We start from the raw sequence: 19,181 nt of genomic DNA on the forward strand, positions 1-19,181 counted from the left end.
GTGAGGGGAGGAGAGCGCAGCCTGCGCCTCTCCTGCCCCTCAGGGTCTTCGTTCAAGTCAGCGCCGCCCATGAGCCAATTAGAGCTCGCGCAGCTTTGATAGGCTCACGGATCGGCGCTGAATTGAATGAAGACACCTGCCAGAGACTGAGGGGCGGGAGAGGCGCAGGCTGCACTCTCCTCCACTCACACACAGGACAGCAGCAGCGGTGAGCAGCAGGGGAAGAGGGGCATGTATACCTGGCACTGGGGGCATACCTGGCACTGGGGGGACATGTGTATCTGGCACTGGGGACATATCTGGCACTGGGGGGGGCATGTGTATCTGGCACTGGAGGCATATCTGGCACTGGGGGGGGGGGCATGTGTATCTGGCACTGGGGGCATATCTGGCACTGGGGGGACATGTGTATCTGGCACTGGAGGCATATCTGGCACTGGGGGGGGGGGCATGTGTATCTGGCACTGGAGGCATATCTGGCACTGGGGGGGGGCATGTGTATCTGGCACTGGGGGCATATCTGGCACTGGGGGGACATGTGTATCTGGCACTGGGGGCATATCTGGCACTGGGGGGACATGTGTATCAGGCACTGGGGGTATATCTGGCACTGGGGGGACATGTGTATCTGGCACTGGAGGCATATCTGGCACTGGGGGGACATGTGTATCTGGCACTGGGGGCATATCTGGCACTGGGGGGACATGTGTATCTGGCACTGGGGGTATATCTGGCACTGGGGGGACATGTGTATCTGGCACTGGAGGCATATCTGGCACTGGGGGGGGGGCATGTGTATCTGGCACTGGGGGCATATCTGGCACTGGGGTGGACATGTGTATCTGGCACTGGGGGCATATCTGGCACTGGGGGGACATCTGTATCTGGCACTGGAGGCATATCTGGCACTGGGGGGGGCATGTGTATCTGGCACTGGGGGCATATCTGGCACTGGGGGGACATGTGTATCTGGCACTGGGGGCATATCTGGCACTGGAGGGACATGTGTATCTGGCACTGGGGGCATATCTGGCACTGGAGGGACATGTGTATTTGGCACTGGGGGCATATCTGGCACTGGGGGGACATGTGTATCTGGCACTGTGGCCATATCTGGCACTGCGGGGACATGTGTATCTGGCACTGGGGGCATTTCTGACACTGAGGGCATATCTGGCACTGGGGGGACATGTGTATCTGGCAATGGGAGCATCTCTATCTGGCACTGTGGGCATATCTGGCACTGTGGGGGCATTTCTGTATCTGGCACTGGGGGGCAATGTATATCTGACATAGTAAGGGCATTTGTGTATCTGACACTGTGAGGCAATTTATATCTGGCACTCTGGGGGCATTTGTGTATCTGGCACAGTGAGGTAATGTATATCTGGCACTGTGAGGCAATGTATATCTGGCACTCTGGGGGCATTTGTGTATCTGGCACTGTGGGGCAATGTGTATCTGGCACTGTGGGGCAATGTATATCTGGCGTGGTGGGGCAATGTATATCTGGCACTGTGGGGCAACGTATATCTGGCACTACTGGGGTCATATGTGTATCTGCCCCTCCCCCCATATGTATACCACGCCCCCATTTTCATTGGCCACGCCCCATGTGACATTTAGCCACACCCATTTTTTTGGCACGCGCACACAGTTCCTGCAAGACATTTTTTTCTACTTGCACCACTGTACGTGACTTACTGAGGTTGTATGCCGTGCTGTTGTAGGTGCTTTCAGTGACATCACGGATGAAGCGCTTGATGACCTCACTCCGCCCAGTCTTTTGTACATGGTGATCCATCTCTTCTGTCAGCATCATACAGGGGCAGAACTCACCAGACACTGGAAACAGAGAAGGAACATTAGGTGCATTGGTTAATGTTCTCTGACCTTGCTGACCTTCCTAATGACCTTTACATTGCTTATATTCCACCCTTTAACTGGTGAATATTTTTCACAAAACCTTAGTCCAACATGTAAAAAAAATAAAAAATATTAGGTTTCAGTGGGACACAATCATAGACTCAGTGACTGATAGGACACGGGAAACCAATTTTATTGTATATCTCAATAGATCTGGGGGGGGGGGGGATGTTAAGAGAGGAGCAAAATCCCCTTGGTCCTTAGGGAACAGGTTTCTAGCACAGAGGGCACCATTGGATCACACTGCATAACCATCGGTAATCTGAGTAACCTCCTGGTTACCCACCATCATCTGAGTAACCTCCTGGTTACCCACCATCGGACTTGTACACTAACCATCAGATTAGCATACAAGTCTGACTCAAACCATCGCAGTGACCACAATATAATATAGCATTTCTCTATACTATGGCCCTCATTCCGAGTTGTTCGCTTGCAAGGCGATTTTAGCAGAGTTACACACGCTAAGCCGCCGCCTACTGGGAGTGAATCTTAGCTTCTTAAAATTGCGAACGATGTATTCGCAATATTGCGATTACAAACTACTTAGCAGTGTCTGAGTAGCTTCAACCTTACTCGGCATCTGCGATCAGTTCAGTGCTTGTCGTTCCTGGTTTGACGTCACAAACACACCCAGCGTTCGCCCAGACACTCCTCCGTTTCTCCAGCCACTCCCGCGTTTTTTCCGGAAACGGTAGCGTTTTTATCCACACGCCCATAAAACGCCGTGTTTCCACCCAGTAACACCCATTTCCTGTCAATCACACTAGGATCGCCGGAGCGAAGAAAAAGCCGTGAGTAAAAATACTATCCTCATAGCAAAATTACTTGGCGCAGTCGCAGTGCGAACATTGCGCATGCGTACTAAGCAGAAAAACGCTGCGATGCGAAGAAAAATACAGAGCGAACGACTCGGAATGAGGGCCTATATACAGAGAATTACATCCAGTATACAGTATTACAGAAGTGCCGTGGTGCAGCTGTCAGTGACATATACTGAGAATTACATGCTATACAAAGGATTATGCAAGTGGCACTGTGCAGCTGTCAGTGACATATACTGAGACTTACATGCTTTACAAAGGATTACACAAGTGGTACTGTGCAGCTGACAGTGACATATACTTAGAATTACATGCTTTACAAAGGATTACACAAGTGGCACTGTGCAGCTGTCAGTGACATATACTGAGACTTACATGCTATACAAAGGAGTACGCAAGTGGCACTGTGCAGCTGTCAGTGACATATACTGAGACTTACATGCTTTACAAAGGATTACACAAGTGGTACTGTGCAGCTGACAGTGACATATACTGAGACTTACATGCTTTACAAAGGATTACACAAGTGGCACTGTGCAGCTGTCAGTGACATATACTGAGACTTACATGCTTTACAAAGGAGTACGTAAGTGGCACTGTGCAGCTGTCAGTGACATATACTGAGACTTACATGCTTTACAAAGGATTACACAAATGGTGCTGTGCAGCTGTCAGCGATATATACTGAGAATTACATGCTTTACAAAGGAGTACGCAAGTGGCACTGTGCAACTGTCAGTGACATATACTGAGACTTACATGCTTTACAAAGGATTACACAAATGGTACTGTGCAGCTGTCAGCAACATATAGTGAGAATTACATGCTTTACAAAGGAGTACGCAAGTGGTACTGTGCACCTGTCAGTGACATATACTGAGACTTAAATGATTACACAAGTGGGACAACGCAGCTGTCAGTGACATATACTGAGAATTACATCCACTATACAGCAATATAGAAGTGTTGGATGTGTTATATATAATGCTGGCCATACACCAGAACGACCATCATCCAATCCGATTCCAGGCACGATTTCCCTTCAATTCCCCCGGCATCTCTGGACCCACGATTTGAGGCTCTGGACACACGACAGGTCGTTAAACGATCAATGGTGTGCCTCACCCAAAAATAATAAAATAAGAAACAGGGAAATGTCACTCAAAATTGTACCATGCATCGTATGTACATCAAACATGGGGGGTTATTCAGTGTTTTTAGGAAACCAAATAAATTATCAATTGGGTAAAACCATGTGCAGTGCAGGTGGGGCAGATATAACATGTGCAGAGATAGTTCGATTTGGGTGGGTTATATTGTTTACCCTACACAGAAACAAAGTAACCCACCCAAATCGAACTCTCTCTGCACATGTTACATCTGCCCCACCTGCAGTGAACATGGTTTTGCCCATTAGCTAACAAATTTGCTGCTGCGATCAGGTCTGATTTAGGTCCTTGGTTTTGCTCAATTGCTAACTGTTTTGGTTTGCTAACAACTCTGAATAACCCCCCATGGTACGATGTGCAGACGATTGCGACGGATAATATGGGCTGCACATATGATCATTTGATGCGACGTGCGACCCGCATTGCATCGTAATCATGCATCATAATCATGCACACAATGCGTCAATCGACGTGTCGATATTGTGCATTCGTGCACGATATTGACCTGATGTATGACCAGCATTAGAGTAATTATTGCAGCTGTTCTGTGGGTTACAGCTCCCAGCTCAGGGTCTGCAAAAATAAAAGAGCAAAATGTATTTTGAGTGACAAGCTGCAGAGATTAACCCTTTCTGTGACTGCTGCACAAGGATCACACAACCTCAATTCATAGGGCTGAATTCAATTAGGGGAGATGTTCTCACCCCACAAGAGCAAGTATATACAGCAGTTACCGTACTGTTGGACTTGCAGATATTTTCCTGCAATACACAATATACATAGAAATATAGCATTTTACAGCAGATAAGAATCACATGCCCTATCCAGTCTGCCCTTTAGGGTTAAGCATTAGGGTTAGTTTAGGGGTCTGGGTTAGGGTCATGGCCGGCAACAGAAATCTTAAGGCCGATATCTCCGGGGCCCCCTGCAACCCCCCTTGACCACCCCCTTTTAAAATGTGGGGCCGCTTTAAAAAAATACCGATAGATATATAGATAGATAGATAGATGGATAGATAGATAGATAGATAGATAGATAGATAGATAGATAGATAGAATGTACACATCTCTCTCTCTCTCTATAGATATAGAAACAGAGCGTGCTGCACTCCCAGCTTGTCAATAAGGCTTAAACACCTGCCAAGTGAATAATCGACGTTTTATCTTTCAGTAAATTGTCACATACTGTATATACACTCTTAATTGTGTTACTAGGTGCTTCATCGCGCCCTACGGGCGCTCTTCGCACCGTCGTAAGGGGCTACGCCCCCTTAACCCCTGTACGCCATTCAATATATGTATTATATGAAGTATTACCTGCATTCCTAGTTTTGTGAGCGGTTCAATATTGCACAATTAAAGGGGGTTGGATGGTAAAGGGGCGTAGGCCCTTGCGACGGTGTGAACAGCGCCTGCAGGGCACACTGTACAGAATGCAGCGGGTGTGGGGGGGAAAGTGGATGGGGTCGTTAGGCGCTGCGGGTGGGGATGTGCGGGGGAGTGGGATCCAGAGGCGGTATGGGTGGAGGAGGGTGGGGGGTGCCGCGGGTAGGGGAGGGGCAGGTACGGGGATCTGGGGGCTGGGTGAGGGGGTTCCGGAGGGGCTGCAGGTGGGGAAGGGGCGAGTGCGCTGCTGGTGGGGTAGGGGGTCCGGAAGCGATGCACGTGGGGGATGGGCAGGTGGGGGGGGGCAGATGGGGTCGGGAGGAGCAGCGGGTAGTGGAGGAGCGGATGCAGTGGGGCCATGCGAGTGGGGCCGTGCGGGTGGGGTAGGGGGTCAGGAGGTACGGGGATCTGGGGGCTGGGTAACATAGTAACATAGTATCTGAGGTTGAAAAAAGACAATTGTCCATCGAGTTCAACCTATTTGTGGTGTCCTATGCATGATGATTTGACTAAAATTTCTGACTGATGCTGCTGTCAGCCATTGCATTTAATCCCTATTTATAGTAACTATAATGCATGACTATGCACCATACCCCTGGATATCCTTTTCCAATAGGAATTTATCTAACCCATTCTTAAAGGTGTTGACAGATTCCGCCATTACAACTCCCTCGGGCAGGGAATTCCAAACACGTATTGTCCTTACCGTGAAAAAGCCTTTACGCCGTATTGTGCGGAATCTCCTCTCCTCTAACCTGAGCGAGTGTCCACGAGTCCTCTGTGTTGATCTAACCAAAAACAGGTCCCGCGCAAGCTCTGTGTATTGTCCCTTTATATATTTGTAGATGTTGATCATATCCCCTCTTAGTCTCCGCTTTTCCAATGTAAACATGCCTAGTCTTTCAAGCCTTTCCTTGTATTCCATCGTCTCCATGCCCTTAATTAGTTTGGTCGCCCTCCTCTGTACCTTTTCAAGCTCCAGGATATCCTTTTTGTAGTACGGTGCCCAGAACTGTACACAGTATTCAAGGTGTGACCTCACTAGTGATTTATATAACGGGAGTATAATACTCTCGTCCCTAGCATCAATACCCCGTTTTATGCATGCTAATATCTTATTAGCCTTCTTTGCTGCAGTCCTACTTTGGGTACTACTGCTTAGCTTGCTATCTATGAGGACACCTAAGTCCTTTTCCAGTACAGAATCCCCTAATTTTACCCCATTTAGTAGGTAGGTGTAATTTTTGTTCTTGTTACCACAGTGCATTACCTTACACTTGTCTGTGTTGAAGCGCATTCTCCATTTGGCTGCCCATGCTTCTAATTTAACTAAGTCGTTCTGAAGAGACTCAGCATCCTCCTCTGTATTTATAGCCTTACACAATTTGGTATCATCTGCAAAAATTGACACCATGCTCGCTAGACCTTCTGTTAGGTCGTTAATGAAAATATTGAACAATAGCGGTCCTAATACTGAGCCTTGCGGCACACCACTTAGCACTTCAGTCCAAGTTGAAAAAGATCCATTAACCACAACGCGCTGCTTCCTATTATCTAACCAGTTTTTGACCCAAGTGCATATTGTGCTTCCTAGCCCTGATTCTTGTAGCTTGTATATAAGTCTCATGTGTGGTACAGTATCGAACGCTTTGGCAAAGTCTAAAAAGATTACATCCACGTCTTTACCCTGATCTAGGTTTGCGCTTACTGTTTCATAAAAGCCAAGTAAGTTGGTTTGACAGGATCTGTCCTTCATAAACCCATGATGATTCCTTTTAATGACCTTATTGGTTTCAAGGAACTTCTGAATACTATCTCTTAGAATACCTTCCAATACTTTCCCCACTATAGATGTAAGACTAACTGGTCTATAATTACCTGGTTCAGCTTTACTTCCCTTTTTGAATATAGGCACTACTTCCGCTATACACCAGTCTTTGGGAACCATACCTGATATAACTGAATCCTCAAAGATCAAAGATAGTGGTTTTGCCAGTTCAGAGTGAAGCTCCATTAGAACCCTTGGATGAATACCATCGGGCCCTGGTGATTTATTAATCTTTAAATGTTTTATTCGGTCACAGACTACTTCCTCGCTTAAATAAGTACCTATCAGTGTGATATTGTCATTATTGAGATTGTGTGTCAGTCCCTGAATTGGGTCCTCTCTAGTGAATACTGTTGAAAAAAACTCATTTAGTGTGTCCGCTATGTCATTATCATTTTTGCTTAAGACTCCCAACTTGTCTTTCAAAGGGCCTATACTCTCCTTTTTTAATCTCTTGCTATTAATGTATTTAAAGAATTTTTTGGGATTCGCTTTGCTTTCCTTTGCTACTAGTTTTTCAGTTTCTACTTTAGCCGCTCTTATTTCCTTTTTGCAATTTTTGTTACATTCCTTATATTGCTGAAATGACTCTGCATCCCCGTCAGATTTGTATTTTTTAAATGCTCGCCTTTTCTTGCCCATAAGTTCCTTAATCTTTTTGTTAAGCCACATCAGTTTATGATTTTTATTCCCTTTTTTGCTACTCATAGGAATATATTTGAGTGTATTTTTAGCTAGCAGGAATTTTAGTACCTCCCATTTCTCCGTAGTATTTTTTCCTACAAACAAACCTTCCCATTCAATATCCCTGAAAAATACCCTCATCATTTCAAAGTTGGCTTTGCTAAAGTTTAAAGTCCTAGTTGAGCCAGTATAGGGCTGTTTGTAGAAACTGATATTGAATGTGACCATATTGTGGTCGCTGTTTCCTATGGGTTCCCCTACTATAATACCCGATACCAAATCCTGATTGTTTGTTAATACCAGGTCTAAGATTGCATTGTACCTAGTTGGTTCCTCAATTAGTTGGACTAGGTAGTTATCATTTAGTGTGTTTAAAAACATACTGCCCCTAGCAGTATCACATGAATCGTTTTTCCAGTTTATCTCTGGATAGTTAAAATCTCCCATCACTACTATGTCTCCTACTCCTGCTGCTTTTTCAATTTGCTTTAGTAACAATTCATCATCAGATGCGTTGATACCAGGCGGCCTATAGCATACACCCAATACTAACTTTTTTGTTCCTTTTTCCCCGCATGCAATTTCTACCCATAATGTCTCAACAGTGTCTACAGTCCCCTCCTGACGATCTTCCCATATATTAGGTTTTAAAAACGGCTTTACGTACAGACACACCCCTCCACCCTTTTTATTAAGTCTGTCTCTCCTAAACAGTGTATAGCCCTCTAGATTGACTGTCCAATCATGAGATTCATCCCACCAAGTTTCAGTAATGCCTATAATATCATACTGTTTGCTTGCTGCAAGTATTTCTAGTTCACCCTTTTTACCAGTAATGCTTCTGGCGTTTACATACATACAACTAAGATAAGTATTTTCCCTTGCGTTAGGGACATCTTTCACCTTATGTGGCAAGGATGACCTGTAATCGTCATTGGTTAGTGCTTTGGTAAAATCCCTTTTAGTACCCATGTTAGTAAACTTACCGCCTGCTCTTACCCTCCCCCCAACTTCTCCCCCATTTCGTTTACTACTGCCGTCCCCACTATTCTCACTGCATGACCCGTAGTTACTAGCTAAACCCTCCCCCCAGGCTCCTAGTTTAAAATCTCCTCCAACCTTCTAACCATCCTTCCCCCCAGCACCGCTGCCCCCTCCTCAGTCAGGTGCAATCCGTCACGACAAAAGAGATGGCGCCTGACTGAGAAGTCCGCCCAGTGTTCCAGGAACACAAACCCCTCTTTCCTGCACCAATCCCTAAGCTACACATTTACCTCCCTAATCTCCCTCTGCCTCCCTGGACTAGCGCGTGGCACTGGTAATAATTCCGAGAATATTACCTTAGATGTCCTTGCCTTCAGTTTCTTTCCTAAGTCCCTATAGTCTTTCTTAAGGACATCCCACCTTCCGCTAACTTTGTGTGAGGGGGTGCCGGAGGCGTTGCAGGTGGGGAAGGGTAGGTGCGCTGCTGGTGGGGTAGGGGGTTCGGAAGAGATGTGCGTGGGGGAGGGGCAGGTGCGGGGGTGCGGCAGATCGGGGAGGGGTTCCGGAGGTGGTGCGGGTGCAGTGGGGCAGCGGGTGGGGTAAGGGGTCAGGATGTGCTGCGGGTAAGGGAGGGGCAGTTGCGGGGGTTGACGGCGGATGGGGGAGGGTGTCTGTAGAGGCTGTGGGTGGAGGGGAGGTGGATGGGCGGGTGCAGGGGTGCTGCAGGTGCGGTATGGGGTGAGGAGGCGCTGTGGGTGGGGGATGGGCGGCTGCGGGGGTTGACGGAAGATGGGGGAGGGTGTCTGTAGAGGCTGTGGGTGGAGGGGGTGGGGGGGGTATGGGGACTGTGGTTGGGTCTGTGGTTGAGGGAGGGGCAGGGGAGTGGGGGCCGTGGGTGGTGTAGGGGGTCTGGAGGCGCGGCATGTGGGGGAGGGGTGGTGGTGCAGTGGATGGTGGAAGGGGCTGCAGGTGGTGGATGAGCGGGTGCGGGGGTGCCGCAGGTGGGGTAGGGGGTCAGGAGGCACTGGGGGTGGTCGTTCATTAGTAGCAGCAGGGCCGCAGCCCACCCGGGCGCAGTGTCAGGGTAACTGTGTCGCGGCCAGCCAGGGAGCACACCAGTGTGGGGTGTCCCTGTTCCCGGTGAGTCGGGCACTCTGCCTCATATGTTCCCCCCCCCCCCCCCACCCAGGCACATTCTCCCACCCCCGCCAAGCCCTTCTCCCTCGGCAGCCGGGGAGCACACCAGTGTGCGCTGTCCCCGCTGCCGCGTGAGCCGCTGTGCCGCACATGTCCCCCCCGCTAGGCACACCTTCCCCCTCGGCAGGCACATCTCTACCTCCCCCCCGAGGCAGCCGGGGACTTGCTGTACCTGGAAGATCGGAGCCGGCAATAGGAGTGCTATGCAGGGTTTCCTCTCTCCTCACTGGGGCAGACGGCAGGGGAGAGGCGCCGGGGCTCAGGCGGGGAGCGGGAGTGAGAGGCGCTCGGTGTCAGAGAGTCGCCTCCCGCCCTCACACATCTTCGGCGCGGGACCGGAGGGACGATTGGAAGCCTCTACACCAAGGTGCATGGTATGTGGCAGCGCTGCATAGAGTAGATCAGCCCATATCTGGGACTCCGCCCAGCATTACGGGCACGCACAGAGTCACAGACTTGGGCTAATATATAGGAGATTACTAAAATTCAGCAGGTGGAGCAAACATTTTAAAAAGCAATATTGGCACTGATGCCCAGTTTTTTGTGTCCCTTATCCTTGGGGCTCCCGTGAACCTTAAGGCCCTGTATGTGGGTCCCCTTTGTCGTCCCCCCCCCCCCCCCCCCCACCTTCATGTTACAAGGCCCGGACGGTAATAGAATAACAGCCAATCAGTGTTAAATGCAACTGCCTATTGCATATACTGCGTGGCCAAATCATGATTGATGGAAGTCACAGACATATCAGGTCCACCCTGCAGCAAAGATGCAGATATATTAGTACATCTGGCTGTGTGTATGGCCGACCCACTTACAGCGTGATAGGTCGGCCACATCACAAGTGGGTGCACATTTTCAAATTGGTCTGCTGGCCAACATACAGGTTGAGTATCCCTTATCCAAAATTAAAAATCTCACATTTTTGGATCCCCTAGAATCGAATATGCATACACATTACCAATAGATCAGTCAGCAAATCAGGCGTCCCCAGCCACAGAGCGATGAGCCACATTATAGTGCCCACCATAATCTTGTCTCTGCCTCATAGCAGCTGGTTGGTGTTGGCCCCTTGCCAATCTCACACTCTGTTACCTCTGGGCTTATAGCTATGCCTTGTCAGCCACCTCTGCCAAATCCTCTGCTCCTACCTTGTTCACTGGATCTATGGAGCCGCCTCATTGAAGAGCAGTCACAGAACCCCCGGCTGCCCATTTGATAGAGGAGGTCATCTCTGCTTGGCTGTCTATGCGGATGGGCTGATGCCAATGGGGTGTCCCTCACATCCAGTTTGGTCAGTGACTTAAGATTCCGGACATCAATGGCGGTTATGCTGTTATTGCGCAAGATCAGTGTCTGAAGAAGGACTAGCCCCTCAAAGACATCGTGATGTAGTTTATAGATACCACAGTTGCCCAGGTCCAAGGTTCTCAGACGGATTAAGTTCTTGAAGGCCCCTGCTGGAAGGTGGTGCAGGGGGTTACCGGATAAGTTGAGGTGGAGTAAACCTGAAAATCTCCCAGGGAGCGGTTGTAAGAACTGGATGGAGTTAGCAGATAGGTCCAGGGACTGGAGGTTTGGAGGGACTGTATGTGGGATGTGAGTAAGTCCTTTCTGGCTGCAGTCTGCTCTGCCCTGTACAAACAACAACAGCGAGAGTTAGTATTTTTGTAAATCTATAGGGGAGATTTATCAAAGCTTGGAGAGATATAATGTGGAGAGAGATAAAGTATCAACCAATCAGCTCCTGTGATTTGCCAAACACAGCCTGTAACATGACAGAGGGGCACAATTTCTACACTCCCCATGGGTTGGTGCGGTGGACACACAGAACAAGGTGCCGGCGGGTTGGGGCATGGCAACGACTGGCGATACAGTAATGTGGCGGAGGGGCGGCCCAAGCCGAACGCATAGAACAAGGTGCTGATGGGGGATGTTTAATAAACATTATTATCTCGTAATGGATTGAAAATGGGGATGGAGATAAGTGTGTTTAAATAAAATAAGAGATAAAGGGCTCTATTCAGGAAAAGTCTCAATAGTGTCTCGATCATTATCGGGCAATATCGACACGGTAACATTCTTGTTTTGTTTTTTGTCATAGCTATTCAGCAATAAACTTCAAAGGAACAGTGGTTGCAGTAACACGCTGTTCCTGCGAAGGTCTAGAAGGCTTTGTTTTCCGAAATCCGCAAACAAAACCTTCTATTTCTGATTCTGCGCATACTCAGTCATGTTCTTACTCAACAATGCGAATAGTCTTCTATTTGCATTGTTAAGTCTGCAGTGTGACAGGCGGCAATTGTAAGCCAGCTCCAGCCGCCCAAAGCTTCTAAATGTGTATATAGACTGTATACATTTATATTTATGTGGTTTATTTATACATTTTTATACATTTTATTTATAAATATATACAGACTAATATATAGCTTAAATACACATTTAAATCCACTTAGAACTTTTGGGAGGCTGGAGCTGGGCCTACAAGATGCTGCAGGGACTGATGGGAAATTTGCTCCGTCCCCGCATTTTTTGTCAGGTTTATGGATTTTCTTTATAGAACGCCATTCTGAAATGACATTAAATAGCGTCAAATTTTATCGGGATGTTTAACATTTTGATGCTTTCTGAATAGGGTCACACGTTAAACCACAATAGAGATCAATGGCGTGATCCTTACTGTGTGATATTCAGCAAGATGGGTCTGAACGGAGAAGGTAATTGCGTTATCTTCTCTGTTAACCCTTTGCTGAATAGTGGGGTTACTTGAAAATGCGGAAACACTCGTTTTAGAGAGCAGCAACAAAGTATCTGACATACGACGCTGCACTGCAGGTGGGGCAGATGTAAGATAAGACTTTATTAAGCATCCCCTAAATCAGTGATTCCCAAACTTGGTCCTCAAGTACTCCCAACAGTTCATGTTTACCAGATCTCCTCACAGGATTACAAGTGAAATAATTTGCTCCACCTGTGGGTCTTTTAAAATGTGTCAGTGAGTAATGAATACACCTGTTCAACTGCTAGGTGACCTGGAAAACATGAACTGTTGGGGGTACTTGAAACCAGAGTTTGGGAACCACTGCCCTAAAACTTAGGTGTCCCCCATTGTCCTATAAAAATGTCAGGTTGGATTTATATGTAAGATTAAAATAAAAGCGGTCACAAAGTATAACATTTCGGTAACGCGGGTGTAATAGCCGCTCTTCAGCGGTCTCTTGGTCATTATTAGGGCGGCTTTACCCCTATATTATAGTTTCTTTTTTTAACCAATATCACTGAAAGCACAAATCATGGAGAAGCGTATTAGAGATTGATGTCGTGGAGACACAGTTACACCCTTTACATGCCATGGCCCGGCCACTGTGATGTCAAAAATTCATCAATGAATTGTGATGTCATAAGTCTTCATGCTTCCAGCTGCTTCCAGGCTGCAACAGGCCATTACCTCCCGGAACAGCTAGAAGAACAGACTTGTCGTGGTAAGTGAGATTTCCTTGGCTTTATATTTCTAGGGAGTACATATGATATTGCTTCCCATTTATAGTACAACTATGCAGAAACTAATAGCAGTATAATAATTATCAGAATACACCTGTATTCAATAATAAATAGCAGCAGCGAAGTATTATGTCAGTCGTAAGCAAGTAAGACAATTACACGGAGGTTCTCAAATTAACACCTAGATAATAATCGCACATCACCTGTCCCTGTTACTGTTTTACATTTCTCCACCAGATTTATTATTATGTATATATAATATGTAGGCTAATAGTAATAATCTGTATATATATATTTTATAGGTTACTAATTTTTATTATATTTGCACTCAACAGCTCAACAATGTCAGGAATAATGAACATAATGATCAGATGTGCCAGGAGATTAGATGATGGCCTGACCAGTAAGTACAGTAGATAAAGCAGTGACATGATAAGAACTCTCACTGATTACACATTATACACCTTTGGGGAATCTTACAGTCAGGATACTGAATAGAAGGACGGAACTACCATAGGCTATGGGGGTGCAGCACACACCTGAGGGGGACCGATCTTCCCTGTTATAGGTCTCTGTGTTATATAGATTATACATCACTAGGCGGTACATAAGGGATATTATATACAGTTGCTGCGGGGCCCACACATACCTAGTGATGCCCTGACTCAGTATATTTTGGTTTGCTCCCAAAATCTCTTCACCTAAATCAAACACCTTCTCTAAAGTAGAGCAAATTGGGACTGATGCATAATATACTATGAATGTATGTGCCCGGTGGCTGCAGGCACATGTAACACTAATCACTGTACACAGTCATGTCAGTTCCTGATCCTGCACTTGGGAGTAATAAGTAACGTGATCAGCCATGGGGCCCACACCGGCCATAAGTTGTGCAGCAATGATCAGTGTAGCAGTGGGGAGTATCTGCATTGGGAGAGCGGTCATACACAGCCATGGGGTCCACACCGGCCATAAGTTGTGCAGCAATGATCAGTGTAGCAGTGGGGAGTATCTGCATTGGGAGAGCGTCAGTCACAGCCATGGGGCCCACACCGGCCATAAGTTGTGCAGCAATGATCAGTGTAGCAGTGGGGAGTATCTGCATTGGGAGAGCGGTCAGTCACAGCCATGGGGTCCACACCAGCCATAAGTTGTGCAGCAATGATCAGTGTAGCAGTGCGGAGTATCTGCATTGGGAGAGCGGTCAGTCACAGCCATGGGGCCCACACCGGCCATAAGTTGTGCAGCAATGATCAGTGTAGCAGTGGGGAGTATCTGCATTGGGAGAGCGGTCAGTCACAGCCATGGGGTCCACACCAGCCATAAGTTGTGCAGCAATGATCAGTGTAGCAGTGCGGAGTATCTGCATTGGGAGAGCGGTCAGTCACAGCCATGGGGCCCACACCGGCCATAAGTTGTGCAGCAATGATCAGTGTAGCAGTGCGGAGTATCTGCATTGGGAGAGCGGTCAGTCACAGCCATGGAGCCCCACACCGGCCATAAGCTGTGCAGCATTGAGCAATGATCAGTGTAGCAGTGCGGAGTATCTGCATTGGGAGAGCGGTCATACACAGCCATGGAGCCCCACACCGGCCATAAGTTGTGCAGCAATGATCAGTGTAGCAGTGGGGGAGTATCTGCATTGGGAGAGCGGTCAGTCAGAGCGTTGTATAAAGCACTTGTGCTCAGGCGTTGTGGGTCTCCAGGAGTCTTTATACTGATGCCAGCACTTATATTATGGTTACAGAGATCTCCACATAGCTGTTATATGCTAAACACTGTTCCCCAGTGCTAAACATTTTAAGTTGAATTCAGCGTGTAATTGAATCCCTCCCATAGTGTGTAATATACAGTGCAGTACAGTATATGGAAACATTGTACAGCCACAATGCCCATCAATGGGCAGCTGCAGAATCCAAAACACTAGTGTGACTGTTGTTTTGTATTTTCTTTACAGTCATTGAAAATAACATTCTTAGAGTTGTGGACGTCTATGAGCTGGCAAGAGTAAGTGAATAAAACTTCTGTACGTCAGTCTAGGGCATATGGGGGAGACTAAGCCGTATGACTCTGGCATATAACAGTTGGGCAGAACGGATGGTATAATGGTTAGCATTGCTGCCTCACAGCACTGAGGTCATGGGTCAATTCCCATCACAGCCCTAACTAGGGTGGTCTTCAGTATGCCGAATGTCGGGATCCTGGCGCACAGTATACCGGCGCCGGAATCCCAACACCTGGCATACCGACAGATATTCTCCCTCGTGGCGAGCGCAAGGGGCTCATTTGCACTCGCCACGATATCGGTATGCCGACGGTCAGGCTCTCGTGCCGGTATGCTGGTCGCCGGGAGCCCGCCGCCGGCATACCATACAAAACGCTGTCTTACATTACTGGGCCTCAATCAGGTGCGGTTACACCTACGCCCATCGTTGCAAATCACCGATTTTCAGTACTTACCACATGAGCAGGACCCGTTCTGAGCATCACAAATGTGTCCCGCAACATAGGAAGCAGAGCTGCAGCAGCCTGTCAGTGACTGACAGTCTGCTGCCATCCCTGGGGCGGGGCGGGAGGCGGCGACGGACTCCATTTGTGAATAGAGAGATGTTGGCACCATTTAGGGGGTGAGAAGAGGCCAGGGATCTCTGACCCCTATAAGCCGCCTGATGGTGGGAGAGAGATCTGATGCTGCGTCCTAGGACACAGGTCGGGTCACTACTGTAGCAGGAGGCATCTGCTTGTAACAGACGCCTCCTGCCTCATCACCATACAGCGGTGTCACTGCTGCTTCCAAGGAAGTGATAGCAGCTCCAGCCACACCTGAGTGACCCCTTTCTATGTTCATTTTATCCATAAATGACATGAGGAGACATTTACAGCTGTGCCCTCATACATCACTGCGGCCGCACCAAACAGCCCTTCTCTGTATGCCAGGTCCTGTGAGACGCTGTTTGCGCTATCGTTTTCTGCCCCGATAATGCATCATAGTCACAATGCTATGTGACTAGGATGCATCAGGAGACTGCGCTGATTTATTTGATATGTGGCACTTGTATGTATATCTTGTGTGTGACTGAGGGGGTAATTCAGATCTGATCAATCATTTACGCTGACATGCAGGGGGAAGGGACGCCCAGCACAGGGATAGTCCACCACGTTCTAATGCCGTTGTCACGCCCCCTCCTGCCCCGCGACCATCTCTGCCTGTCAATCAGGCAGAGGCGATCGCAGCCCAGAGATGCTGTTAGCACGTCACTGGGCCTCATGGGGTGCGACTGCGCACAAAGGGATTCAGACTGCGATCGCTGCCGCAATCCAATCTGAATCACCCCGAGTCAAAATCTGTGTAGGAAATGCTAGTATGCAGCGGCCGCTGCTTTATTCCACGCCAAGTTCTGTTGTGCTTCATATACAGACTAAGTCGCACATATGTAACATGTGCAGAGAGAGTTAGATTTGGGTGGGGTGTGCTAAAACTGAAATCTAAATTGGAGTGTAAAAATAAAGCAGCCAGTATTTACCCTGCACAGAAACAAAATAACCCACCCAAATCTAACTCTCTGCACATGTTACATCTGCCCCCCCCTGCAGTGCACATGGGGAGTAACTCAGACTGGATTGCTGCAGCGGCAGTGATCGCAGTCTGAATTATTTTGTGGAGTGTGCACCCCGGGAGACCAGTGACATGCTATCAGCATCTCTGGGCTGCAATTGCCTCTGCCTGATTGACAGGCAGAGGCAGTCGCGGGGCGGGAGGGGGCTTGTTAATGGCGTTAGAACGCCATTGGTGGGGCACGGTACGGACAACGGAGGCGTGTCCGGACAGTTGGGGGTGGGCCGCGGTGGCTGCGTGATGTCATACGCATCCGCTGTGACCCGGGATGTGGCGTGTAGCTCCCTGCCAGCCCATAGGTGTCTATATTGTGAGATTTCCTAAGCTCCGGAATGGGAAGCATTCTGGAGCTCAGCCCCGTTAGTGAACGCCATCTTGTTTTATCAACATTATGAATGTCGGCATTGTAACTACATCCCTATCTATCCTTGCGCTATATAATCAGTTATGGCCTGTCCTGAGGCAGATATATGCAGCGGAGAACAGAGGGGAAGGAGTCTGGAACATGGGGGCAGAGAGAGGGATGCGGGAATCACAAACATATACAATCGTCAGCTCATTCTCCCGATATCGGGTGAGCGGCCATTGATTGTATAGGTGTGTACTCTGTACCGATGCAGGAGAATTACCCGATAAACAGCTGATAACGCTCCTGCAATGGTCGGGACCAGGAGGTCGCATCTTATGTGCTGCACACGTGACCTCCTGATCCCCATAGAGGAGCCGCTATCTCCACTTCCCTCACAGGAGGTCACAGGGGTCATAGCTGGCTGATTGGGAGCATTTTACCTGATCATCCGGGGATCACGCAGGTGTGTACCCAGCATTAGCGGCCACTGTGTCTGATATACCAGTGTATGTAATGACAGAATAGTGTTTGGATTCCCGTTACATTAGCCGCCACTGACACCCCCACCTCTGCTTACCCTAGTCTGCTGATGGATATCTGTAACCTTTATGGTCATCTTGTTATCTTCTGAATGAAATGTAATAAACCTGTAACATTTAGTAACTAGCTTCTATTGGTGGTTACTCGCTATAATCCTCCTAAACGTATTGTATTTTCTTCCCTGTACCACAGAAAGCGCGGAGGCCAAGGCAGAGGGCATCTAAAAAGTAAGTGACTTTCATAGCTGCCAATATAACTCTTGCCCACTCACTCATCCTTTCCCATCTTGACTACTGCAACCATCTCCTTACAGGCCTCCCTCACTCCCATCTGGCTTCCCTTCAATCCGCTACAGCTAGACTTGTCTCGCTGCTCCACATTGCCCCCCTCCCCCCACCAAGACTTCACCTACAGAATACTCAAACTCTCACCCTCACATACAAGGCCCACTCCAACTGCGCTGCTCGGCTCCCTATGGGCGGGATTTACTAACCTCCTCCGCTGCGGTATTTGGCTTTTCTCTGTGCTCCCTGTGTTTTCTCCGTGGTTACTGGTCTCCTCTCCGCTGCGCGGCACTACCCGTTGCGTAGCGCTGACCATGCGTTACGGAGAGCGCAGGACTCAGTGGCCGCGGCAGTGATGAGGCGGACCGCAGTGAGAGGGGAAAAAAACGGGGAGCATGAGGAAGCAACGGGTAGCACCGGGCAGCGGAGAGGAGACCAGTAATCGCGGAGAAAACACGGAGCGCAGAGAAAAGCCAGATACCACAGCGGAGGAGTTTAGTACATCCCGCCCTATATCTCCAACCTCATCTTCATACATACTCCCTCCCGCCTTTTCTCAGTTGTTTATGGCCTTTTACACTGTCTGCGTTGTGAATATGAGTCTCTATACCTTTGTCACTTACAAGGTTTCTCTTCTCTTTATAGGAACACGATGTCCTGGGATTCGAATGTCCCTTATGGAAAACTCCGATAGACATCTAGGAGTATGGGTGTGACCTCTGCGCTGGTGTGGGTATTAGTATAAAATCAATGTAAGCTGCTGCCTAATCCATGTAGAGTCAATGGGGGGTAATGGTGATGTCAGCTGTGATCACGCAGTAATCCTCTTGTCTCTAGGAGAGTGTGGCAGACTGGAGGAAGTGTAGGTACTTACCCTAGGTGTAGCTGTGGGGAATCACC

General features: G+C 48.3%; 1 protein-coding gene and 1 long non-coding RNA gene across 8 annotated transcripts in view; one reads left to right on the forward strand and one right to left on the reverse strand.

Annotated features, from left to right (window-relative positions):
- Positions 1-19,181, reverse strand: part of C9H1orf210 (chromosome 9 C1orf210 homolog) — a 542,874-nt gene that overhangs the window by 20,325 nt on the left and 503,368 nt on the right. For all 7 annotated transcript variants that reach the window (XM_063939312.1, XM_063939313.1, XM_063939314.1 and 4 more), the window contains 2 exons: positions 11,143-11,626; positions 1,705-1,845 (listed from right to left, as the gene is read on the reverse strand). In XM_063939312.1, coding sequence (XP_063795382.1) covers positions 1,705-1,845; positions 11,143-11,626 — 625 coding nt within the window. The remainder of the gene's footprint in view (positions 1-1,704; positions 1,846-11,142; positions 11,627-19,181) is intronic.
- Positions 13,051-19,134, forward strand: LOC134957421 (uncharacterized). The gene is made up of 5 exons (XR_010186590.1): positions 13,051-13,473; positions 13,828-13,895; positions 15,450-15,499; positions 18,190-18,224; positions 18,927-19,134. It is a non-coding gene; the product is annotated as an uncharacterized LOC134957421 (long non-coding RNA).

This window comes from Pseudophryne corroboree, chromosome 9, assembly GCF_028390025.1.
Source record: "Pseudophryne corroboree isolate aPseCor3 chromosome 9, aPseCor3.hap2, whole genome shotgun sequence".
NCBI classification, from domain to species: Eukaryota; Metazoa; Chordata; class Amphibia; order Anura; family Myobatrachidae; genus Pseudophryne; species Pseudophryne corroboree.